The following is a 25,502-nucleotide window of genomic DNA, read 5'->3' on the forward strand; positions in this document are numbered from 1 at the left end:
GGCGGTGGCGGGGCTGGACAGAGGCCCCGGGCCTTCCGCGGGGCCTCCCTCATGGTCGTCGTCGCGGGCGTCGTCCGGGCCCGGGGTCCCCGAGGGCGGCGGCTCCGTCTGCTCCGTCGGCCGCGGCGCCTCCTCCCGCTCGGCCTCTCCCTGAGACTTGGGCTCCTCGGTGTCGGCGCTGCCTGGGCCCTCGGTGGCCTCCACGCCGTCGCAGCTGTCGCCCTCTGAGCTGGGCGCCGCCCGGCCGCTGCGGGCCGAGGGTGAGTCGCTGGCGCCCGCCTGGCCCTGGCTCCCGGCCTGAATTTCCTCAATGAACAGTTCTCTGCGAATCCGAGACCTACAAGACAACAAGAGGTGCGGACGTGAGGGGAGTGCTGCTGGGGACAGGGCCCCTGGTGCCACCCTGGCCAGACCTCTCTCTCTGGGGCTCCTGCTCCATCCAGCCTGGAGGCCCCTCCGTGCCCCTCCAGCGACCCTCGGGCCATGGGGCACCCCCTCTCCAGAGTCACCGCCTACCCCTCGGGGCCTGGCCAGGAGCCATCCCAGCATCCCAGGGCTGGGACACCACTCCTTTCTTCTCCACTGCAACAAAGTGCCACAGGCACTTGTTTTAATTTTAATTTTTTGAGACAGTTTCACTATTGCCGCCCAGGTGGAGTGCAGTGGCTCAATCTCCGCTCACTGCAACCTCTGCCTCCCGGGTTCAAGCGATTCTCCTGCCTCAGCCTCCAGAGTACCTGGGATTACAGGCACCCGCCACCACATCCAGCTAATTTTTGCATTTTTTGTAGAGATGGGGTTTTACCATGTTGGCCAGGCTGGTCTCAAACTCCTGACCTCAGGTGATCCATCTGTCTCGGCCTCCAAAAGTGCTGGGATTACAGGTGTGAGCCACTGTGTCCAGCCACTTATTTTATTTTCCAAAAACCTTTTGGAAACAAGGCCTTGCTCTGTCACCAGACTGGACTGCAGTGGTGCCATCACAGCTCACTGCAGCCTCCAACTACTGGGCTTGAGTGATCCTCCCATCTCAGCCTCCTGAGTAGCAAGGAGTGCAAGTGTGTCACTATGCTTGTTAATTTTTAAATTTTTTTAAAGAGATAGAGTCTCTCCATGTTGCCCAGGGTGGTCTTGAGCTCCTGGGCTCAAGCAATCTTCCTGCCTGGGCCTCCCCAAGTGCTGGGATTACAGGCATGAGCCACCACTTCCGGCCAGGGTTCTTATTGAGTGACACGTTTCCTACATCCCATCCTATCCCGCTCCAACTAGACTGAGAAAGACAAGGTCCCATTTATTCTTTGTACACCCAGGCCTTGCACTGGTGCCACTGGTGTGCAGTAATGAAGGCTGGGTGAGTTCATCAGTGAAACTGTCTGATGACCACTGCATCCATCAGGACTTCAGGGGAGAGGATCAATTAATGGATAGCCGCCAAAGTGAAAATTTTAATCTCTGAGCCACAGAAGGTCAGGTTGGGGACTTGTGGTCCAGGGTAGGGTGGAATTCCACCAAATTCTGTATTTTTCCTTTTTTTTTTTTCCCTTTCCTTATTTTACTCAGAGGCAGTGTCTTGCTTTGTCAGTCAGGCTGAAATACAGTGGTGTGATCATAGCTCCCTGCAGCCTCCGCCTCCCAGGCTCAGGTGATCCTCCTGCCTCAGCCTCCTGAGTAGCCAGGACCACAGGTGTATGTCACCATGCTCGGCTAAATTTTTAAAATATTGTAGAGACAGGATCTCATGATGTTGCTTAGGCTGGAGTACAGGGGCACAATCATAGTTTACTGCAAACTTGACCTCCTGGGCTGAAGTGATCCTCCTGCCTTGGCCTCCCAAAGTTGTTGATATTACAGGTGTAAGCCACCAAGCCCGGCCAATAAGGCTTACTGAGGCTGGGTGTGTTGGCTCATGCCTGCAATCCCAGCACTTTGGGAGGCTGAGGCGGGCCGATGGCTTGAGGCCCGGCGTTCGAAACCAGCCTGGCCAACACGGTGGAACCTTGTCTCTACTAAAAATACAAAAATTAGCCAGGCGTGGTGGCAGGCACCTGTAATCCCAGCAACTCAGGAGGCTGAGGCAGGAGAATCTCTTGAACGTGGGAGGCGGAGGTTACACTGAGCTGAGACTGTGCCACTGCATTCCAGCCTGAGCGACAGAGCAAGATCCTGTCTCAAGGAAAAAAAAAAAAAAAAAAAAAAAGGTTTTCTGGGCTCCTATTCTGCACTGGGTCCTGTGCTGACTGTGGGGACTCCCCTGGGGAAGATCCTACTGTAGCTTAGCCCAGGGTATTGAACTCTGGCGGGGTGTAGGGCGGTGTGAATCTGCTACGGAGTTATTTGGTTCCTGTGTGCAGTGAGCTCTGAACCTTGTCCTGAAAGATTTGTGAGCTCTGGTTCAGAAGGGAAGGGTTCTGAGAAGCCCCCCAGAAGTTCCATGGTGTGTAAGTCTTTCCCCCTTTCCTGGGGCTACCTTGGGAGCCCGGGAAACAGGGGCTTCTGTGAACAGGTTCCTGGGCGCTATGGCTTTCAAGCTCCCTGGCAGTGAGACTGCTAGTTGGGGTGAAACTCTCCACCCCACCCACTCTGACTGGGGAGGTGGGAGGCTGTACGGGTAGTGAAGGTTTGGTTCCAGCCAGACCCCACGCCAGAGTGCAGGCTTTTTGGAAGCAGGCACATCGGGGTTGGACATCTGGCTTTGGTGCTTACTAGCTGTGCAACTTGGAGAAGTTATTTAACCTCACAGCCATAGCATTCTGTGAGAAATAAGAAAACTTCAGGTTTTTTTTTTTTTGTTTTTGTGAGATGGAGTCTCACTCTGTCGCCCAGGCTGGAGTGCAGTGGTGCGATCTCAGCTCACTGCAACCTCCGCCTCTTGGGTTCAAATGATTCTCCTGCCTCAGCCTCCCGAATAGCTGGGATTACAGGTATGTGCCATGGCGCCTGGCTAATTTTTTGTAAGTTTTTGTATTTTTAGTAGAGACGGTGTTTCACCATGTTGGCCAGCCTGGTCTCGAACTCCTGACCTCAGGTGATCCAACCCCCTCGGCTTCCCAAAGTGCTGGGATTACAGGCGTGATTAAATAAGGTATTAAATGTATGATGTACGACCCAAAGTAGACACTCAAAAAGGGGTCACCATCCAGCTGCTGTTTGTGTGCTGTGATAAGCCCTAAGGCTGGGGAGGGGACACCGTTAGGCGTGGGGCCTAGGTTTCCATGCTCATGAGCTTGGCCCCTACGTGCAGACTTTGCCTGTAAAATGGGGCCAGCAGCACTGCACTTGGGTGCTGATGGAGGGACTGATAAGATGATACATCTATAAAACTGTCTGCTCAGGCCGGGTGCAGAGACTCACACCTGTAATCCCAGGGCTTTGGGAGGCCGAGATGGAAGATTGCTTGAGCTCAGGAGTTAGAGACCAGCCTGGGCAAAAGAGCAAAACCCCATCTCTACAAAAAAATACAAAAAATTAGCCAGGTATGGTGGCGTGTACCTGCAGCCCCAGCTACTCCTGAGGCTCAGATGGAAGGACTGATTGAGCCTGGGAGTTCAAGGCTGTGGTAAGCTGAGATTTTGCCACTGCATGCCGGCCTGGGCGACAGAGCGAGACCCTTTCTCAAAAAACGAAAACCAAAACCAAAACCACAATCAGAAAAGAAACAAACAAACAAAAAACTTTTTGGCTCAGTGCCTGGCACATGCCTTGTGCTCCACAGATGTGAGACATTATCCGTCTTAGCCTAGATTTGTCTCCATGTGTCTAAGGAATACTGTTTTCTGGCCTAGAAAGATGAGCTTCCAGGAGCAGTTGCGGTTTTTTAGGGAAGTCACACAAGACTCACGGAATGCCGTGGCTACAAGGGTTCGGAATCTGAGTTCCTACTGGGTGGACCTGTTCTTCCAGGGGAGAGCCGTGTCCTGTGGTGTGTTATTCTGGCAATCTTGTCATCAATCCTGGGTAAATGGTCAGCCTGAGATATGTTTTTTTGCGGGAGGGTCTTGTTCTCTTGCCCGGGATGGAGTGCAGTGGCGTGATCATGGCTCACTGCAGCTTCAACCTCCTGGGTTCAGTGATTCTCCCACCTCAGCCTCCTGAGTAGCTGGGATCACAGGCACGCATCACCACACCCGGCTGAGTTTTTCTATTTTTTGTAGAGACGTGGTCTCGCTATGTTGCCCAGGCTGGTCTCAAACTCCTGGGCTCAAGCAATCCTCCCACCTTGGCCTCCCCAAGTGCTGGGATTACAGGCTGTGCCTGGCCTAGTCTGAGATATTTTTAATTGCCTTTAGCCAGAGATATTCCTAATCCCCTTGAAGTAAAAGGATGAGAGGAAATAAAGCTTGGTTTTTTTTGAGGGGGCAAAAATTGACACCAAGTGTTACTCCCTGAGGGTTCCAGTGGGGCAGGAGAAAAGAAAATCAACGTTTCCTGTTTAACCCCTGAGAAAAGAATGTAAAAAACTACATTCTTGGTTAGGGATATAACACATGCAGCATTGGGAAGCTCTGTCGGGTATAACAGCAGATTGGTCTGTACAAAGCATTTAGTGAAAGAACAAAAGCCTTGGAGAAAAAACTCAGTCTGCATCTCTGCTCTGCCCTTGGCCTGATGGGTGGGTGGGCTTTTTTTTTTTGGCGGGGGGACGGAGTTTTGCTCTGTCGCCCAGGCTGGAGTGCAATGGTGCGATCTCAGCTCACTGCAACCTCCGCCTCCGGGGTTCAAGTGATTCCCCTGCCTCAGCCTCCCGAGTAGCTGGGATTACAGGTGTGTGCCACCACATCTGGCTAATTTTTATCTTTTTAGTAGAGACAGGGTTTCACCATGTTAGCCAGGATGGTCTCGATCTCCTGACCTCATGATCCGCCCGCCTCAGTCTCCCAAAGTGCTGGGATTACAGGTGTGAGCTACCATGCCCAGCCTAATTGTTAAATTTTTTGTAGAGACAGAGTCTCATTATCTTGCTCAGGCTGGTCTCGAACTCCTGTGCTCAAGAGAGTCTCAGCCTCCCGAGTAGCTGGGATTACCGGCATGTGCCACCACAGTGGGCTAATTTTGCATTTTTAGTAAAGGCAGAATTTCACCATGTTGGCCAGGCTGGTCTCGAACTCCTGACTTTAGATGATCTGCCTGCCTTGGCCTCCCAAAGTGCTTGGATTAAAGGCGTGAACCACTGAGCCCGGCCCTGCTGGGCAATCTTAGACAAGCAATTTCATGCCAATTCTGAATGCTCACTTCTCCTTCATCTATTTTATTATTATTATTATTTTTTCTCTAGTGACAGGCTCTCACTATGTTGCTGAGGCTGGTCTCGAACTCCTGGCCTCAAACCATCCTCCTGCCTCCACCTCCCAATGGGGTTCTAGGCATGAGCCACTGTGCCTGGTCCCTCGTTTCTCCTTCCACCTGTTTCGTTGCTTATAAAATTCTGTACTCCAATCCTCCTTTCAAGAGCCTACTCATCTCATACCTCTTCCATGATATTTTTCCAGATCTCTGCAGCTCAAACTCATCTCTTGGATCCCATATTTGACTCAGCCCAGCCTGCTTTGTTGTGGAGTTATTTTTGAAAGGAAGCATTTGTTGAGTGTCTACTCTGGATTCAGACCTGGGATTCGTTTATTTTTTTGAGACAGAGTCTCACTGTGTCACCCAGACTGGAGTGCAGTGGTATGATCATGGCTCACTGCAGCCTCCACCTCACAGGTTCAGGCGATTCTCCTGCCTCAGCCTCCTGAGCAGCTGGGATTACAGGCGCACACCATCACACCCGGCTAATTTTTGTATTTTTAGTAGAGACGAGGTTTCATCATGTCGGCCAGGCTGGTCTCGAACTCCTGGCCTCAAGTGATCCACCCGCCTCGGCCTCCCAAAGTTCTGGGATTACAGGCATAAGCTACCACACCCAGCCCACACCTGTGATTACTAAATTTTATTTACTAAGTTTTGAGGTCCTACTGGTGGTCTTCTTCTCTCCCCTTCTCTCTTTATCTTTGCCACAGGTGTACCATTGAATTTGTTAGTGCTAAAATGCACAAAAGAGGCATCGCCACCATGACTGCAGACTACAGTGCGATGGGCATGACTGTCAGAAGACCAGCAAGACAAGCGGCAAACTGAGAAACCTGAGGGGGGTATGCTCTGGCCAGGGGGCAGTGACTGCCATGCAGCTGAAGCCTGTTGGGGGACTTGGGAAACAAACGTGGCCCCAGCAGGGCCAGGGAACATAGTTTTGGAGCTATTTTTTATAATTGGTAGCGTCTATGCCCAGATAGTAACCTAGGGCTTTGCATGCATCTATATTATAGAAAGAGTTACCACACATGTCCTAAAATGGACGTGAATTACAGGAGACTTCAAAATGCAGCATCTTTGTGGCTAGAAAGTAGAAACGGCAGCTGGGCGTGGTGGCTCACGTCTGTAATCCCAGAACTTTGGGAGGCCGAGGTGGATCACCTGAGGTCACGAGTTCGAGACCAGTCTGGCCAACATGGTGAAACCCAGTCTCTACTAAAAATACAAAAAATTAGCCAGGCTTGGTGGCGGGCGCCTATAATCCCAGCTACTTGGGAGGCTGAGGCAGAAGAATGGCTTGAACCTGGGAGGCAGAGGTTGCAGTGAGCTGAGATTGCGCCGCTGCACTCCAGCCTGGGTGACAGAGCAAGACTCTGTCTCAGAAAAAAAAAAAAAAAAGAAAGAAAGTGGAAATGGGTAGCATAGCACCTGGTGGAGAGAAGCTTCAGGAAACCCCTGTCCACGTTTCTGTTCATTTCCTTCATTCTGCTTCATTATTGCTGAAGTTTCCTTCCAAGTAGAGGGACCTCCACTGTTCTAACTGCTGGCCTCCCTCTGCCTCTGTTTTGATCTGATTGCTAAATTTGGAATGAAGAAACTGGCTGTGCAGCTCCTGGACTTACTTTCTTTTTTGAGACAGGGTCTGGCTCTGTCACCCAGACTGGAGTGCAGTGGTGTGATCTTGGCTCACTGCAACCTCTGCCTCCTGGGCTCACACGATCCTCCTGCCTCAGCCTCCTGAGTAGCTGGGGCTATAGGTGCGTGTTACCATGCCTGGCTAATCCTGGATTTTGTCCTTGCGGGAGGTAGCCGGCACATGGGGAGGCCCGTGCGGAACCAGGGCTGCCATTGTGGGAAAGTTTGCCTGGGTCTAGGGTCCACGTAGCCGGTGCACTCAGCTCTCACAATGAGCAGCATGTTGTGACTTTGCCTTTATGGGTAATAAAGGTGTGATTTGGGCTCCAACCTAATATTTTAGTTTCCCAATTTGTTCAGAGCCTGGGTGGTTTACTGGGACCCTTCAGGAACTCCAGTGGACCTTACGGGGGAGGGAGGGCCCTGTGAGAGACACAACTTCCCCTCCAGCCTGACTGTGACCTTGTACTGCCCGTGACTGTGTCACATGCACAGCTGGGAGGGCCCCACTGCCATCACTTACACCTATATATGGTCACCTTGGTTGAACCAGGCGCGCCTACCCCAGTGTTATCGGGCCCTAAGGACAATGGGAAGCAGCACCTGAGATGGTCACTGGCAAGGCACTAGCTTAGGGATCTCCATCAGGGCCCTGGAATTCTTGGTTTCTAGCAGTAGAGAGTATGGTTATAGCTATGATCAGCAACTCAGGATCCTTCAGTGAGTTTCCTCAATCTACTCCAAACCCTTCATCCCAGTGCACTTTGTTCTACCAAGAGAGCGCTGGGCCCTGACCTCCTTAGCCCCTCTGAGTTCTGTATTTTTCATCTGTAGAATGAAGAGAACTGGCCAGGTGCAGTGGCTCATGCCTGTAATCCCAGCACTTTGGGAGGCTGAGGCAGGTGGATCATGTGAGGTCAGGAGTTGGAGACCAGCCTGGCCAACATGTTGAAATCCGTCTCTACTAAAAATACAAAAATTAGCCGGGCGTGGTGGTGCCCACCTGTAGTCTCAGCTACTCGGGAGGCTGAGGCAGGAGAATCGCTTGAACCTGGGAGAAGGAGGTTGCAGTGAGCTGAGATCGTGCCATTGCACTCCAGCCTGGGCGACAGAGCGAGACTCCATCTCAAAAAAAAAAAAAAAAAAAAAAAAAAGGGAAGAGAATGTGGTATCTCATATACTTTGTGAGGATTAAGTGATATAACTTGGTGAAACTTAGCTCAGAATCTGTGATCTAGAAGACGCTCAATCTGTCTTCATTAACTCATGAACTTTCCCAAAAGCAAAGGCCTTAAATGACTTCATTTATTTAATTACAGAACTAATCAAACTAATCTGGAAGATAACACGGCAGAAGACCCCGAGAAAGCACTGCAAAATCACTAAGAAATAAAAGTTCAGGCCAGGTGCAGTGGCTCATGCCTATAATCGCAAGGCTTTGGGAGCCTGAGGTGGGAGGATTGCTTGAGGCCAGGAGTTCGAGGCTGCAGTGAGCTATGATTACACCACTGCACTCTAGCCTGGGTGACAGAGCAAGCCCTTGCCTCTAAAAATAAATAAATATGAATATAAATACAAATATATGTAAACTAAACCACAAAAGTTTCACTCCTTTTGAACCATGAATGCCTACATGCTCCCTTATTAAATGATGTAATTGAGAGGTGATTTTCTTTCTGGGTCATGGCAGATACCACCTGTCTCTTAACTATGTGACAGTGATGGGAAGGGACGTGGCCTTCCATCTCTGGGTTAAAACCTCCAAAAAAACCTAAGGAACTGCTGGGCGTTGGTGGTTCATGCCTGTAATCCTAGCACTTTGTGGGGCCGAGGTGGGCAGATCACCTGAGGTCAGGATGTTTGAGACAAGCCTGACCAACATAGCGAAACCCTATCTCTACTAAGTAAACTACAAAAATTAGATGGGTGTGGTAGTGGGCGCCTGTAATCCCAGCTACTTGGGAGGCTAAGGCAGAAGAATCGCTTAAACCCAGGAGACAGGTTGCAATGAGCCGAGATTGCACCATTGCACTCCAGCCTGGGCAACAAGATTGAAACTCCGTCTAAAAAAAAACAGAAAAATAAAACCCCCCAAAAACCCCCACAAACCTAAGAGACCAAGGAACGGACCAATCACCAAGCTCCCAGCCCCCCGGAGCCTCACCCCTGTGCACCATGGCGGCCTCGGGACACATCAGCCCCTTCCCCTGGGCCGACCGGGCGCTCCTTGGGAGCCAGCCGTACCTGTAGTTGTGGAACCAGTTGATGACGGTGCTGGTTTTCAGGTTGAGCTGGGTGGCGAGGTCTTCGATGGTTTTTGGTGACGGGTATGGCTTTTGCTGATACGCTCGTTTCAGCGCCTCCTTCTCCTCTGGAGCCAGCACCACCCGGGGTTTCTTCAGCTGGTGCTGGGGCTGGGGGCTGGCGCCCTGGCTGTACTCGGTGCCAACGGAGGGCGGTTCGCAGGGCTGGCTGTCACTGACTGAGCTGTGCCGCCGCTTCATGTAGGCTGCGGAGGAAGAGACGGCAGACTGAGGTCAGGCCCAGGTGGGACAGCAGCCCAAATCCCCGGTCCCCGCTAGCGGGATGGCACAGTGCTGGCTTGCGGGACTTTGCACAGAGCATCTCAAAACACTAAGATGAGGCTGGGCGCGGTGGTTCATGCCTGTAATCCAAGCACTTTGGGGGGCTGAGGCGGGCAGATCACTTGAGGTCAGGAGTTCAAGACCAGCCTGGCCAACATGGTGAAACCCCCTCTCTACTAAAAGTACAAAAATTAGCTGGGCGTGGTGGTGGGCGCCTGTAATCCCAGCTAATAGGGAGGCTGAGGCAGAATTGCATGAACCCGGGAGGTGAAGGTTGCAGTGAGTCGAGATGGTGCCACTGCAGTCCAGCCTGAGTAACAGAGCAAGATTCCGTCTCAAACAAAACAAAACAAAGAAACAACACTAAGATGAGAGCCATTCTGTTACCAGCACACGCTCACCAAGGACCTGCTCTGACGGAATGTGAGGTCCTCACCTGTCCCTGCACAACTTAACAGTTTAGTAGGGGAGGCGGAGAAGTATCCAGAGAGATGTTCCCATCAGAGTGAAAAGTGGGGTGGGGGTAAGTAAGTACAAGGGACCATGGGGATACTGAGAAGAGTTCCTCAGTCAGGCCGGGGGAGGGGGCAGGGGAAGTTGCCCAGAAAAGATGATGTTTAAACTGAATCTTGGAGGACACCACCTGGCGTGGTGGCTCACACCTATAATCGCTGCAGTTTGGGAAGCTGAGGTGGGAAGATTACTTTAGCCTAGGAGTTTGAGACCAGCCTGGAGAACATAGTGAGATCCTGTCTCAACAAAAAATTTAAAAATTAGCCAGGTGTGGTGGCGTGCACCTGTAGTCTCAGCTACTCGGGTGGCTGAGACGGGAGGATCGCTTGAGCCCAGAACGTCGAGGTTGCAGCAGTGAGCTATGATTGCATCACTGCCCTTCAGCCTGGGCAACAGAGTGAGACCCTGTCTCTAAAAAATAAATAAAATAAAATAAACAACTTAGGCAAGGGAATTCATTAACTAACTTGCCGTTTTGTCATGAGAACTCAGAAGTAATTGTGAAGGTAAATCTTCCTCACAAAAAACCCAAACAGCGGGGCCGGCGCGGTGGCTCACACCTGTAATCCCAGCACTTTGGGAGGCCAAGGTGGGCGGATCACCTGAGATCAGCGATCGAGACCATCCTGGCTAACATGGCGAAACCCTGTCTCTACTAAAAATACAAAAAATTAGTTGGGCGTGGTGGCGGGTGCCTGTAGTCCCAGACCACTTGGGAGGCTGAGGCAGGAGAATGGCGTGAACCCGGGAGGCAGAGCTTGCAGTGAGGTGAGATCATGCCACTGCACTCCAGCCTGGGCGACACAGCAAGACTCCCTCTCAAAAAAAAAACAAAAAAAAAACAAAAAACAAAACCTAAACAGCTGAGTCAAAGCAGCTGGATCCAGAGAAAGGAGTTGGATTGTCCAATGGTGGGGACTCCCTCCAGTTCCCTCCCAGGGGACAGACGACTGACCAGGGGCTGGCGCGGGGCTGAAGAAGGCCTCTCTAGGGAGCAGCCCTCGTGGCCGGCACCCCCAGGAGTGAAGAGAAGGCCGCGGGACCACAAAGGCTTTCCAGACTGGGACACCTTTGGAAGGGTCTGGGCCCCGCAGAAACAATAACTCATTTATAACACAAGAGGGCGCCCCGAGCCTGTGCAGAGGGAAAGACGGGAGGCCTGGGAAGCCCTGGAGATGTATTTGGGGGGACTCAGGTCCTTTCCTACGGGCCCAGGGTGAGCAGGGTTGTCAGGACCTCCTTCCTCCTAGGGGCTGAGGGCTGCCTCCTGGCAAGTGCAGGAAGCTTCATGCTGTTTGGGTGAGGGGATAATGGGAAACTCTGCACAGATATATTGGGTTCATGACAGCATTCTCTCTACTTTTGTTTATGTTGGAAATTTCCCATAATAAGATGTTGAAAGGGCTGGGCGCAGTGGCTCATGCCTGTAATCCCAGCGCTTTGGGAGGCCGAGATGGGAGGATTGCTTGAGGCCAGGTGTTCAAGATCAGCCTGGGCAATATAGTAAGACTTTAAAAAACAAACAAACAAAATGAAAAATAAGTTGAAAACTTTTGGGGGGGGCAATGTGGCACCAGGCCTTTGCAGCTTACAGTGCTGCCTGGGGCTGCCCAAGAGGCGTGGCCTACCTCAGACCCTTACACTACACACCCAAGGGCAGGCCAGAGCCCGCTAGAGGGGCCCTGAATGGGGCAGAAGGCACCACCTGGGCAGGTCATCAGTGGGCAGCAGCAGTGCCCTTGGGTCGCACGGGGGCAGCTCGCAGCACAGAGGCAGCGGATGTATATTTAACAGCACCTGCTTTGAAATCTGACAGCCCTGAGTATGGATTTCCACTCCCTACTGATAGGAGCTATTGAAATCTGCTAGGCTGCATGAAGCCCCGAGCTTCGTATTTCCTGGATAAGGACATCTATGCAGAGTCGTGTGGATGGAGAGCAGTCTTAGCACAGTGCCTGGCAAACAGGGCAGTTCTCAGAAAATAGAAGCCTCTATTATTATGAAGGAACCCCCATAGGGTTTCTGGAGGAGGCACCAGAGACTCTCTCTCCTTCAGCAGCCCTTTCCCGGGTTGGGTGAGAATGGTGACGCTTGGCTGGAATTTCTGGGTGAATTAAGAATGGACAGGCCTGGGTTCCGTACCCATCCCTGGCTCAGATGCTCTGTGTGGTGGAGGGGTGGGCTGGGGCAGAGCCACTCAGGGGCCTGGGATGCCCATTCGCCCATTCTTTTTTTTTTTTTTTGAGACGGGGTCTTGCTGTGCCGCCCAGGCTGGAGTGCAGTGGTGTCATCTCTGCTCACTGCAATCTCCTCCTTCCGGGTTCAAGCGATTCTCCTGCCTCAGCCTCCCAAGTAGCTAGGGTTATGGGCATGTGCCACCATGCCTGCCTGAGTTTTGTATTTTTCAGTAGAGACAGGGTTTCACTATGTTGCCCAGGCTGGTCTCGAAATCCGGACCTCAAGTGATCCACCTGCCTTGGACTCCCAAAGTGTTGGAATTACAGGCGTGAGCCACCGCGCCCGGCCCCTGGAATGCCCACTCTTAGTTCAGGGAGGCTGCTGCTTCTTATGGTCAGACCAGCAGCAGCTAGTTCCCAGTCTCTGCCTCTAAGGGATGCAGTTCAGCCGCCCAGTGAGCTCCCAGCACCATGGGTGACCTGAGGACGGAGGGTGCTCGAGGGGTGGACTCACTGGCGAGGACCAGCACTTGGAAACTGCAAACCACGAGGCACAGCACACCTGGCTTTAGGCATTTTTCCTATGCTGTAGCCTACAGGCTGCGAGAAGAATGCGAATCCACATTCGAGATGATATGTGGGTGGACGTGGGGTTATTCCTCTCGGGAGGCCAAATCCCCAGAGGCTGGAAAACAACAGCGAGAGAGATCCGCTGTGGCAGGAGTTTGCTCTGTCACTTTCTAGGCCGGGTGACCTTGGCGGAGGCACCGAACCTCTCTGAACCTCTGTTTCCTGATCTACAAAATGCAGTTTTTTTTTTTTTTTTTTTTTTCTGAGATAGGGTCATGGTCTGTTACCTAGGCTGGAGTGTGGTGGCTTGATCTCTGTTCACTGCCTGTAGAGTTCAAGCGATGCTTGTGCCTCAGCCTCCCAAGTAGCTGGGATTACAGAGGCACGCACCCCATGCTTGGCTTTTTTTTTTTTTTTCAGTAGAGACGGGGTTTTGCCATGTTGGCCAGGCTGGTCTTGAACTCCTGACCTCAAGTGATCCACTTGCCTCAGCCTCCCAGTGCTGAGATTATAGGCGTGAGCTGCCGTGCCCGGCCTACAAAATGCATTTCTTAATTCTCTCTGATAACAAAGGAAAGCCTCTAGCCACCTGGTGCGTACACAGTAAATGCTGTCATAGCCCGATCAGCCACCCACATGACACAAAAACCAAATGCAGCACCCCCAGCGCTGTTCTGCTCTCCTTGGTTAAAAGTGCTCCCAATGCTAAAAAAATCTTTAGATTCAGGCTGCTGGAGAGAAAAAGTTACAGATCTTCCTAGCCCTCTTAGGTACTCATTAGCTGATGACCATCCAAAAATATTTTTGCCCCGTCCTCTGGTCCCTTGGTCATGGGTCAATGTCCCTTACTAGCTGGGTGGGAAAGATTTGAAAGAAACAGCCTGTCTATGAGGACACAGCCGGCCTGAGCAGGGCAGGAGGCTCACCTTTCTTCTCCATCCGTTTCATGTCCATCAGCTTCTCCACATTGTTGGGGTCATTCAGCCACAGCTGCATCCGGACGAAGGGCTCTCGTCCTTTCAGACTGAGCTTATGCCAGGGTTTGGGGCGGGCAAGGAGGTCGGAGACAGAGCCTTGGGTGAGCCCTAAGATGGTCTCCCCAAATAAGCGCTGGCCTAGAGAGAAAACAGAAGCGAGACAGGTATTGTCACTGAAAGCCAGGGATCTGAAGGGACAAGGATGTGTCAAGGTTAAAATCAGACACAGGAGTTTAAAGGCCCAGGGTTGGGCTGGCGACGTCCTAGCTTACAGCAAACACATGGTAGAAATATATCTTCAACCAGACTTTTAATACTCTCCACTGGCGAGGGAGTTGGCATTGCTCTTGCATTCTCCATACACACAACCAATGATGTTTATTATTATTTTTTTTTTGAGATGGAGTCTTGCTTTGTCACCCAGGTTGGAGTGCAGTGGCATAATCTCAGCTCACTGCAACCTCTGCCTCCTGGGTTCAAGCGATTCTTCTGTCTCAGCCTCCCGAGTACCTGGGACTACAGGTGTGCGCCACCATGCCTGGCGAAGTTTTGTATTTTTAGTACAGACTGGGTTTTGCCATGTTGGCCAGGCTGGTCTTGAACTCCTGACCTCAGGTGATCCACCCACCCCCAGCCTCCCAAAGTGCTGGGATTATAGGCGTGACTCACTGCATCTGGCCAATGACGTTTCTCTTAAGCCTGCAGCCTGGTGCGGTGAGGCGGGAAGATCATTTGAGCCCAGGGGTTTGAGACCAGCCTGGGCAACACGGTGAGACTCAGTCTCTACAAAAATACCACAAAAAAAATTAGCTAGGCATGGTGGCATGTACCTCTAGTTCCAGTTACTTGGGAGGCTGAGATGGGAGGACTGCTTGAGCCCAGGAGGTTGAGGCTGCAGTGAGCTATGACTGCACCACTGCACTTCAGCCTGGGAAACAGAGAGAGACCGTGTCTCAAAAAAAAAAAAAAAAAAAAAAAAGCCTTCAGGCTTTGTATGTGCTGAGGTCACGCTAACACCTGTGGTGTTTCTCAGAGGCAGTGAAATCTCTAAGCCAGAGCTCAGGAGGCCAAACAGCAAACAGGAGACCCCTCTCGTACAACCTCAAATCAGAGGGCAGCCCGCGTCTCCTTCCACAATTAGCAAGGTTATCAGGTCTCGCTGAGACAACGGGGCACGCAACCCGCAATCACAGCAGGACAGAGGAGAGGGCGAGCTGCCCAGCTCTGCTTTTCTGAGAGGCCGGCCAATTCCAATTCCAAAGTCTGCTTTTGCAGTCTAGGCTGCCTTTGCTAAATAAAGTAGCTGGAAGTGGATCAAAACCCCTTCTCCGATACCTTTTCTTCTCGCAGGCAGGGGTAGGCAGCCCGCTTCACAGGCTGATCAGAGGGCATTTCGCTATGGAGGGCACAGCCGCATTGAGTTGGCAATGCTTGTCAGGAGCTTAGAAAGAGAGGCTCACTTCTCTGAGGGCCACTCTGCTGCCGGTTTAGAGGGCCACCGCTTGTAAAGATACAAATTAGGATCAGTGATAACCTGGATGGCCTGACGGGAGTACTTGAATGAACAGGACTTATTAGGTGGAAGTGGAGACTGGGATCAGAGGGGCCGGTGTTTGACCCCATAAAGCGTACAGAACAGAAGGCACCTCTCCCCGTCAGGGGCAAGGAGACGACAGAGGGCTGGCTTGTTCTCTCTGTGGCTCACATCCTCTCTGTGAAATAGAAGCACCACACACTGGCTTCTAAGAAGGGGGCCTCCAAGTAAAAGTTTACTGCCTGGAAAGCTCTGAAGCTGAGACATTAATTTCTTATCAGTCTTTTTTTTTTTTTCCCCCTAAAGAAACAGGGTCTTGCTATATTGCCCAGGGTGGACTCGAACTCCTGGGCTCAAGCAACTGTTCTACCTCAGCATCCTGAGTAGCTGGGATTACAGGTGCACACCACCACGCCTGGCTTGGTCATTTTAAACCTAAAGATAAATTTACTGATTTTGTAAACCTGTGGTTTCTCTGTCTTTCAAACTCTTTAGCCTATAAATGTCCCAAGTCCTTATGATTTTTTTTTTTTTTGCAGTTGTTATAAGAAAATTTTGGCCAGGCGCGGTGGCTCATGCCTGTAATCCCAGCACTTTGGGAGGCCGAGGCGGGTGGATCACAAGGTCAGGAGATCGAGACCATCCTGGCTAACACAGTGAAACCCCATCTCTACTAAAAATACAAAAAATTAGCCGGGCGTGGTGGCAGGTGCCTGTAGTCCCAGCTACTGGGGAGGCTGAGGCAGGAGAATGGTGTGAACCCGGGAGGCGGAGCTTTCAGTGAGCTGAGATCGCACCACTGCACTCCAGCCTGGGCAATAGAGCAAGACTCCATCTCAAAAAAAGAAAATTTTACTTAATGCTAACATGGTAAAAGAATCTATTTTCATTCCAAGGAGCTTGCTATGTTTGGGAAAGCCATCATATGAATAGCTAGTTGCTCCTTGCTTAGGCCTCCCAGTTGAACGGGGGAAAAAAAATCAGATGATTATTCCTGGAAAATTATCTGTATGACTCCTGGATGTTTCCTAGCCATGACTTTTAACTGTTTTTGGGCTATAGACCCATTTGAGAGCCTGAAGAAAGCTACAAACCTTCGCCCAGTAAAACCAACATTAAGGAAGACTCCAGCAATGATGGTGGCATGCAAGATAAGGCCAAGTGTGAGATTTCAATGTTCGCAATCTTGTAATTGCAATCTTGCAACTCACAAGTGTTTAAACTGAGACTCTTCCCTGTAATCTCAGCACTTTGGGAGACTGAGGTGGGCGGATCACTTGAGCCTAGGAGTTTGAGACCAGCCTGGGCAATATGGTGAAACCCCATCTCTATTTAAAAAAAAAAAAAAAAAAAAAAAAAAAAAAAAAAAAAAAAAAATTAGCTGGGCTTGGAGCGTGTGCCTGTAGTCCCAGCTACCCAGTAGGCTGAGGTGGGAGGATTGCTTGAGCCCAGGAGTTCAAGGCTGCTGTGAGCTATAATCGTGCCACTGCACTCCGGCCTGGGCTACAGAGCTAGACCCTATCTGATTTTCAACATTTACATGGAAGGCCACTTCCTATAAGGAGGTGGGCGGGAGTGATACAACTGACCTGCTTCCTTGGATGTGTGACAAGCTATGAAGTGGGAGATGACTCAAGTCTAGGAATCGCTGCATGATTCAATAACTGATGAACATATGGGAATTAGCCATTTTTTCAAATCAACAGCTACATTTTTATTTTTATGAATTGACTTAATTATACAAGGTCTCATTGATATGACTTTTTCTCTCATTCTATTTTGTCTGTTGCATTGTACAGACAGGCGGATGGGAGGCTTCCACTGGACAAGCTGGCCTAACCCCCAGGCTGTCAGATCACTGAGCAAACTTTAGTGGAACTCAGCTACTCTGTTCTTTTTTTTAAATTTTTTTTTTTTTTGAGATAGTGTCTTGCTTTGTTGCCCAGGCTGGAGTGCAGAGGTGCCATCATGGCTCACTGCTGCCTCAACCTCCTGGGCTCAAGTGATCCTCCCACCTCAGCCTCCCAAGCAGTTGGAATTACAGCAAGCACTACCATGCCCGTAAATAATTTTTTTAAAATTTATTTCTTGTAGAAACGGGGTCTTACTGTGTTGCCCAGGTTGGTCTCGAACTCCTGGCCTCAGGTGATCCACCGCCTCAGCCTCCCAAAGTGCTAGGGTTACAGGCCACCTGTCATTCTCAAGTGAGCCACTGTGCTCAGCCTCCCTTCTCTTCTCACCCCATGGAAGAAACAAAGGACACACAAGGCCTTTCCATGAACAGCAGACAAACTGCAACCACTCAGTAGGGTTGTGCTTGCATGCACTGCAGAGAACACCGCCCCTTTAACTGACTTTCACCCATGGGAAATAAGAAGGATAGAAGGGTACATTTCCAATCTCCGCATGCCTACACCACCCTGTCTGGTTAACACCACACTGGAGGAGCACGGTGGTTTAAAATGACAAAATAGGCTTGGCCGGCATGGTGGCTCATGCCTGTAATCCCAGCACTTTCGGAGGCCAAGGTGGGTGGGTCACCTGAGGCCAGTTCGAGACCAGCCTTGGCAGCATGGCGAAACTCTGTCTCTACTGAAAATACAAAAATGAGCTGGGTGTGGTGGCGGGCACTTGTAATCCCAGCTACTTGGGAGGCTGAGGCAGGAGAATCACCTGAACCCAGGAGGCAGAGATTGTAGTGAGTCGCGATTGTGCCACTGCACTCCAGCCTGAGTGAGACAGGGAGACACTGTCTCAAAAAAAAAAAAAAAAAAAAAAAAAAGGGCCAGACACGGTGGCTCACGCCTGTAATCCCAGCATTTTGGGAGGCTGAGGCGGGTGGATCACTTGAGGTCAGGAGTTCGAGACCATCCTGGCTAGTTAGGTGAAACTCCGTCTCTACTAAAAATATAAAAATTAGCTGGGTATGGTGGCAGATGCCTGTAATCTCAGCTACTAGGGAGGCTGAAGCAGGGGAATTGCGTGAACCCGGGGTTCAGTGAGCCGAGAGGTTGTAGTGAGCTGAGGTCGTGCCACTGCACTCTACCCTGGGTGACAGAGTGAGGCTCCATCTCAAAAAAATAAAAATAAAAAAAAAAATAAAAATGATGAAACACCACAACATTCTTACAGCCACAGCAGCTGGTGAGCAGTGACACAGAGCATAGAGAACCACCTCAGGCCGAGCACCTGAGGGGGTGGAGCATGTGCCAGGCCGAGGCTGGGTCTGAGGCATGGTGGGATGCCAGGGTGACGGAGTGAGTTCCCCAGGGGCTGCCCGCCCCAGCTATGGGCTGTGAAACGGAGATGGCTTTGCAAGGCAGCAGAAACAGCGATGATAAAATAACAATGACTATTATTACCAGTCGGGCCTGGTGCTAGAAATTACTGCTACTCACAGCCCCCAGACAGGTGTGGTTATTCCAGTTTTGTGGAGGGGGATCTGAGAAGGCAGGCAGCCTGGCCAGCATCACAGACTCAGTGAGCAGAGTGAGAACTGGGGTCCGTCAGACCTTCCATTAAGCCATCCTGGTGCTGCCGGGTGGACGCTGCCCAGCTCTGGAGCCCCCTGAGGATGCCAGGCTCTATTGGGTGTCTATCTCTTTCTTTTTTTGAGACAGAGTCTCACTGTGTTGTCCAGGCTGAAGTACGCTGGCATGATCATAGCTCACTGTAGCCTAAAACTACAGGGTTTCAAGTGATTCTCTTGCCTCAGCCTCCCGAGCAACTGAACTACAGGCGTGCACCACCACACCCAGCTAGTTTTTGTATTCTTTGTAGAGATAGGGCTTCGTTATGTTGCCCAGGTTGGTCTTGAACTCCTGGCTCAACTCAAGCAATCCTCCTGCTGTGGTCTCCCAACATGAGGCAATGTACAGGCATGAGCCACTGTGCCTGGCCTAATTTTTAAACCTGTTATAGAGAAGGGGTCTTGCTATGTTGTCTATGCTGGTCTCGAACTCTTGAGCTCAAGTGATCCTACCATCTTAGGCTCCTGAGTAGCTGGGACTACAGGTGCATACCAACACGTCCAACTAATTTTAACGTTTTTTGTAGACATGGGGTCTTGCTATGTGGCCCAGGCTGGTCTCAGACTGTGGCCTCAAGCAATCTGGACTTACTCAGACTGTCTCTATTGAGATACATCCAAGCCAGGTACGATGGTTCATGTCTGTGATCCCAAGAATTTTGGAGGCTGAGATGGGCAGATTGCTTGAGGCCAGGAGTTCGAGACCAGCCTGGCCAACATGGTGAAACCCCATCTCTACTGAAAATACAAAAGTTAGCCGGGAGTGGTGGTGGGCACCTGTAATCCTAGCTACTCAGGAGGCTGGGGCACGAGAATCACTTGAACCGGGGAGGCGGAGGTTGCAGTGAGCTGAGATTGCACCACTGCACTCCCGCCTGGGTGACAGAGCAAGACTCTGTCTCAAAAAAAAAAAAAAAAAAAAAAAAAAAAAAAAAAAAAGAGACAGTCTGCATGGATCCTCCCGAGTCCACTCTGACCCCATGCTCATCTTCTAACTGGTCCCCATCGGGGAGCAGGGTCGGGAGGAGGTAGGGACTGACCTGCAAAACGCACACTCCTTACTGTTCACAACTATAGGACATTTCATGTTCTCAGAGGGCGCCTACACAAGTTGAGACTCTATGGTTGGCTTGGCCTAGCGCTCGCCCCTCATCTACTCCACCTGCAAACTCCCTGCCACCTCCTGACTCAGCAGCCGAGAGGAGAACCTACCGAGGTTGTTGTCCGTCAGCACCTCCTTCACCCGCTTGGTTATGCCGTAGGTGTCCAGCTCCGGGGACATGGCTACTAATTCTTGGATGCTGAGGGCCGAGTGTCCGGAGAGAGGCAGCGGGGTTGCGGGCTGGGAGTCGGATGCTGGCGGGTCACTGGGCTCTGGTGGTTTGCCGTCCTTGCTTGCCTCGATGGGGGGACAGGGTTGCTGGACCAGCTCGGTCAGGCTCTTCACCGACTCGCTGGAACTCATCGGGGACTCAGGGGCAGGGCTGCAGCTGGCGGAGGTCTTTGGAGTGCTTTCTGTAATTAAAGCACACGAGAAACTGTGCCTGAAAATAGCTGTCTTTCACCACGACCATCTATCTATGTTCTGCATCTAGGAAATACTAATTAAACGCTCTGTAGAAGAAGCAGACGGTAGGGTTTTCTGTGGGTCTCAGTGAACTGTTTCATATTTTTTTGACTGAGAGTAACCACTAATCTTCCATATTAAAAAACAAAAATACCATCACTGGAAGAAAAACTAGGGGTTTAAAAGAAAGGCTTTGGAGGGCTTAACATGAGGGCATGAGGGCATTCTGCTAAAAAACTCCTATTAATCGTGTTATTGCTGTCATGATTTCTTCTAATGAAACCCCATAATTTGGTAATTCAGAAGCACTTTGGCTAGATTATAACTTGTGTAGTTATGTTGTCCATCTTTTCCAGAACCAAAAGCATAGACAGATTGTTTTAAATAACGGCTGCCCATAATACGTTGTCACCACAGTTATGAAGACCCTTAAGATGAAATGTGGCCGGGCGGGTGGATTATCTAAGGTCAGGAGTTCGAGACCAGCCTGGCCAACACCGTGAAATCCTGTCTCTACTAAAAATACAAAAATTGGCCAGGCACGGTGGCTCACACCTGTAATCCCAGCTACTCAGGAGGCTGAGGCAGGAGAATCACTTGCACCCGGGAGGTGGAGGCCGCAGTGAACTGAGATTGTGCCACTGCACTCCAGCCTGGGTGACTGAGAGTGAGACTCCATCTCAAAAAAGAAAAAAAAAAAAAAATGAGGAAACGTAAGGCCATAGCTTCTGGTCCCCCAGTAACGGGTCTCAGGACCTAGGGTGTTTATTTTTATTTTTATATTTTTAGAGATGGAGTCTTGCTCTGTGGCCCAGGCTGGAGTGCAGTGGTGCAATCAGGCTCACTGCAGCCTCGACCTCCTGGACTCAGGAGATCCTCCCGCCTTGGCCTCCTGAGGAGCTGGGACCACAGGTGCGTGCCACCATGCCCAGCTGGTGTTTTATTGTGAAGAGCACAGAACTCCACAGCACCTAACCCTAGGGGAAGATGGAGAGAAGCAAGGAGAGGAGCAGCACCCTCTGTTTCCCCAGCTCTTCCATTTTAGAATTCTATCTCCAGTCTCGGGACTTGCTGGTTCTGCCTGCTTCTGAAAACCAAGCTCTTTGCTGGTATAAGCCATGCTGTAATCAACAGCAGAAGTGACAGGGCTGGTGTGGACGAGCCAGTGTCTACACTCTCCTCTGCCCTGCTGGGGTCGCTGCGGGTGCCCAGTGGGAAACGCCAGCTGGGCTCTGTTGGTGAGTGATCCCTCTGGCCTCTGATAACATCCCATAAAACCTGATAAAAGAGGCTGGATTCCAGTTCCGGGATGTCTGGGATAAAGACTTTGGCCATTTCCTAATTTCTGCAGATAGAAACTGTCCAGGAGGAATATGTGGCTTCGTGCTGAGGTCCTGCCTGCAAGGCAGAATCTGGGCCCAGCTCAGTGTCTTGGCACAATCTCTCCCTCCATGCCCACTAAGCGTGACAGAGTAAGACCCCACAGTGCCAGATAAGAGGGCCCAGGTCATGCTCTCTGCTCCCAGGGTCTTGTAAAAAAATTTTTGTGGAGATGGGGTCTTGCTAGGTTGCCACGGCTGATTCAAAATTCTGTGCTCAAGCAATCCTCCCACCTCATCCTCGCAAGTAGCTGGAACTGCAGACATGCACCACTACACCTGTCTAATTTTTTAATTTTTTCTTTTGCAGAGATGAGGTCTTGCTATGTTGCCCAGGCTGAACTCCTGGCCTCAAGTGATCCTCCCTTCTCGGCCTCCCAAAGTGCTGGGTTTACAGGCATGAGCCACTATGCCTGGCCAAGGGTCTTACTCTTGCTGCTTCTCCCTCGAGCCCTAGCAGGTCACTCAGTCAACATCAGCACCATAGTAGATAACCCAAAATACTTGTTACCTGACTGAAGGGAAAATGTAGCATAGAGCAGGAACTTAACTTCAATTTACCATTTATCTCAAGAGTCCTTTTCTGGACATACTGTATCCAGGATCCACTAAACCTGCCATAAATACATTCCAAATACAAGGAACATTTTGTATTCATACCTAGAAAGAGCAAAGCCCCAAATAAAACAATCGCAACTTAAGCCATCAACCCCGTTTATCGTCCTGAACTGGCACAAACTTCCGCCATCGCATAAGGCTGTGTCCTTGACCTGGGAAATCAGGTCACAGAGAGAAAAACACACGCCAAACCGGTTTTTGAAAGATGTGGAAGAGACAAGCGTAAGAGGCAGAAATGGTCCGTATAAATCTTTAGGGCAATGTGAATCTTACAAATCAGATTTCTTCTCTCTGCTCACTCCCCGGGTCACCAAAGAACGGGATATAAAACCCCGCAAATGTTATTTTTGTGTCTGAAGCCGGCAGAGGAATCGTACTGTAAGGATGGCGTGATTCACCCATGCGAGGGGCTGGCCTGGCAGATCATCCATCTTGCTCACCGGATACTGTCAAGGATGGCATGAATTCCCCAAATGATAAACAGATTTCTTTTCAGGTTTTGTGTCCTTTAACCCACAACAAGGTCAACATCATGGCTGCCTGGCTAATAAACCGAGTGTGGTGCCGGCTGCCGGGGCACCTCCCCGTTTTGTTCTGGGTGCTGGCGGAGGCAGAGCTCACCGCGAAACTCAGAGGCTGTGCAGTTCTTTCTTCCAGGCGCGCCTTGCAAGCCGGTGGCATGGATTTCTGCCATCATGAACCCCCGGGAGGACTAAACAGGGGGTGCTCACTACTGTTACAGGTGTCCCTCTGTGCTCCAGGCTGTGACTACAGACAAAGGCAGGCTTCTGAGATCAAATCCCTGTCCGAGTCCTGAGAGATCCAGCATGTGAAACTGACATGTGGCGGCTGGTTGCTGGAGGTGGTTTGTATTTGTCTCTCCACTCTCAGTCTGAGTCTAAAATGCAGAAGACCTTTGGGAGGGTGAGGTGGGCAGATCACTTGGAAGCCAGGAGTTTGAGACCAGCCTGGCCAACATGGTGAAAGCCCCTCTCTACTAAAAATCCAAAAACTAGCCAGGCGTGGTGGCGGGTGCCTGTAATCCCGGCTACTGGGGAGGCAGAGGCAGGAGAATCGCTTGAATGGGGGAGGCGAGGGTTGTAGTGAGCTGAGATTGTGCCATGGCATTCCAGCCTTGGGGACAGAGCAAGACTCTGTCTCTAAATAAATAAATAAATAAGTAAATAAAATGTAGAAGACAGCTGCAAGCTGCACACTCTTCCTGGGAGATAGTTTACTCACCAACAGACATCTGCGTGCACAGATGTGGCTGCGGTCTCAGGTCAAGGAAACAGGACTGAGCGCACGTTTGTGGCGCAGGCATGGAGAGATGCCACAGCAAACAGACGCGCTGGAAACACCATGAATCCATGCGCTCAGAACATCATGTTGGGAAGAAAGTCAGTCTTTCTCTTTTTTGAGACAGAGTCTCGCTCTCTTGCCAGGCTGGAGTGCAGTGGCACGATTTCACTGCGACTTCCTCCTCCCGGGTTTAAACGACTCTCCTGCCTCAGCCTCCCGAGTAGCTGGGATTACAGGCGCGGGCCACCACGCCCAGCTAATTTTTGTATTTTTAGTAGAGACAGGGTTTCACCATGTTGGCCAGGCTGGTCTCGAACTCCTGACCTTAGATGATCCGCCCACCTCAGCCTCCCAAAGTGCTGGGATTACAGGTGTGAGCCATTGTGCCCGGGCCTTTTTTTTTTTTTTTAAATTATTATTTTTAATTGCATGGAACGGAGCAAAAAGCTTTGCTGTTTCAGAGAGTATCATTTTAATCACAGAGCTCCACTTGCTAATGTTTGGAAAGGAGAAGTAATATTTCTTTATATTGACTGTATTTTTGTTCTGTTAGGACAGACAGTGAATCCTACAGGAAGCCAACTCTCCCCACTGCCCAGAGGGTCCCCTCACCCTGGCCATCCTAACAGGGTGAGCCACTGCACCTGGTCAAATGTACTTCTATAAAGACCTACAGTCAACATAAATCTTATGACCGAGTGCTATTTCTTCCACAACGCCTGGCACATGACAGGGACGCTGGTGACAGATTCAAAAGGCCACATCCTATGTGATGCGTTTATCTTTTTTAAAACATTAAACTTTTCTTAAACTTTAAAAAATAGAGACAGGGTTTTGCTATGCTGTCCAGGTTGGTCCCAGAACTCCTGGCCTCAAGTGATTGGATCTTCTTACCCTGGCCTCCCCAAGTGCTGGGATTACAGGCGTGAGCCACCGTGCCCAGCCACTTCCTACATTTTACACAGGTAAGATATGGTGCCCTGGCCAGGCGCAGTGGCTCATGCCTGTAATCCCAGCACTTTGGGAGGCTGAGGCGGGCGGATCACTTGAAGTCAGGAGTTTAAGACCAGCCTGGCCAACATGGTGAAACCCCATCTCTACTAAAAACACAAAAATTAGCCAGGCGTGGTAGCACACACCTGTAATCCCAGTTACTTGGGAATCTGAGACAGGGGAATTGCTTGAACCCAGGAGGTAGAGGTTGCAGTGAGCTGAGATCGTGCCATTGCACTCCAGCCTGTGCAACAGACACTCTGTCTCAAAAAAAAAACAAGAAAAAAAGATATGGTGCCCCGAGACACCCAGCCAGGAGCTAGGCGGATGGGCCATATTCTAAACAGCCCCTGTACAGCTGGTGGTGCCTGCCCCCTGCACCCGAGTGTGCCTTAGTGACAGAGTGACTGTGCCTGCCTTCCCACGCATTTTTTCTACAACCCACACATCGACATGTGTGAATCTCGAAGACTTAACGATGAGTCACAAAAAGCTGATCCACTCACAGGATTGTGGAAGGGAACCAAAACACATTTCGTACCAGGCGTGAATGGAGCAGCCAGCTGAGGGCGTTTGCATGTGGCTTCATTCAATTTTCCCAACGGCCCTGGGGTGGAAATCCCAGGTGAGAAAGCAGAGGCTCAGACGGGCAACGTGACTTGGTTAAAGTCACACAGATGGTGCAAGGATTGGAACCAGATCAGGAGTGGAAAACCTCGATGTTCCTACCCATCCTGCTATCTGCCAATACCACGTGATTCTGAATCGCAGCCTACCGTCGTTCCTGCGTCATTTAACTCTCATTTTATTTATTTATTTATTCATTGAGACAGG

At 50.7% G+C, this 25,502-nt stretch overlaps 3 protein-coding genes across 5 annotated transcripts in view; 1 reads left to right on the top strand and 2 right to left on the bottom strand.

Annotated features, from left to right (window-relative positions):
- Positions 1-25,502, bottom strand: part of PRKRIP1 (PRKR interacting protein 1) — a 532,772-nt gene that overhangs the window by 145,473 nt on the left and 361,797 nt on the right. The gene's annotated exons all lie outside the window — the stretch shown is intronic.
- IFT22 (intraflagellar transport 22) overlaps positions 1-25,502 on the top strand; it is a 984,170-nt gene that overhangs the window by 35,661 nt on the left and 923,007 nt on the right. The window lies entirely within an intron of this gene.
- CUX1 (cut like homeobox 1) overlaps positions 1-25,502 on the bottom strand; it is a 1,083,765-nt gene that overhangs the window by 9,568 nt on the left and 1,048,695 nt on the right. The window contains 4 exon segments of the mRNA XM_050783609.1: positions 2-337; positions 9,169-9,433; positions 13,696-13,884; positions 20,022-20,324. Of these exon segments, the coding sequence (XP_050639566.1) occupies positions 2-337; positions 9,169-9,433; positions 13,696-13,884; positions 20,022-20,324 (1,093 nt within the window).

This window comes from Macaca thibetana, chromosome 3 (assembly GCF_024542745.1).
Source record: "Macaca thibetana thibetana isolate TM-01 chromosome 3, ASM2454274v1, whole genome shotgun sequence".
Lineage (NCBI taxonomy): Eukaryota > Metazoa > Chordata > Mammalia > Primates > Cercopithecidae > Macaca > Macaca thibetana.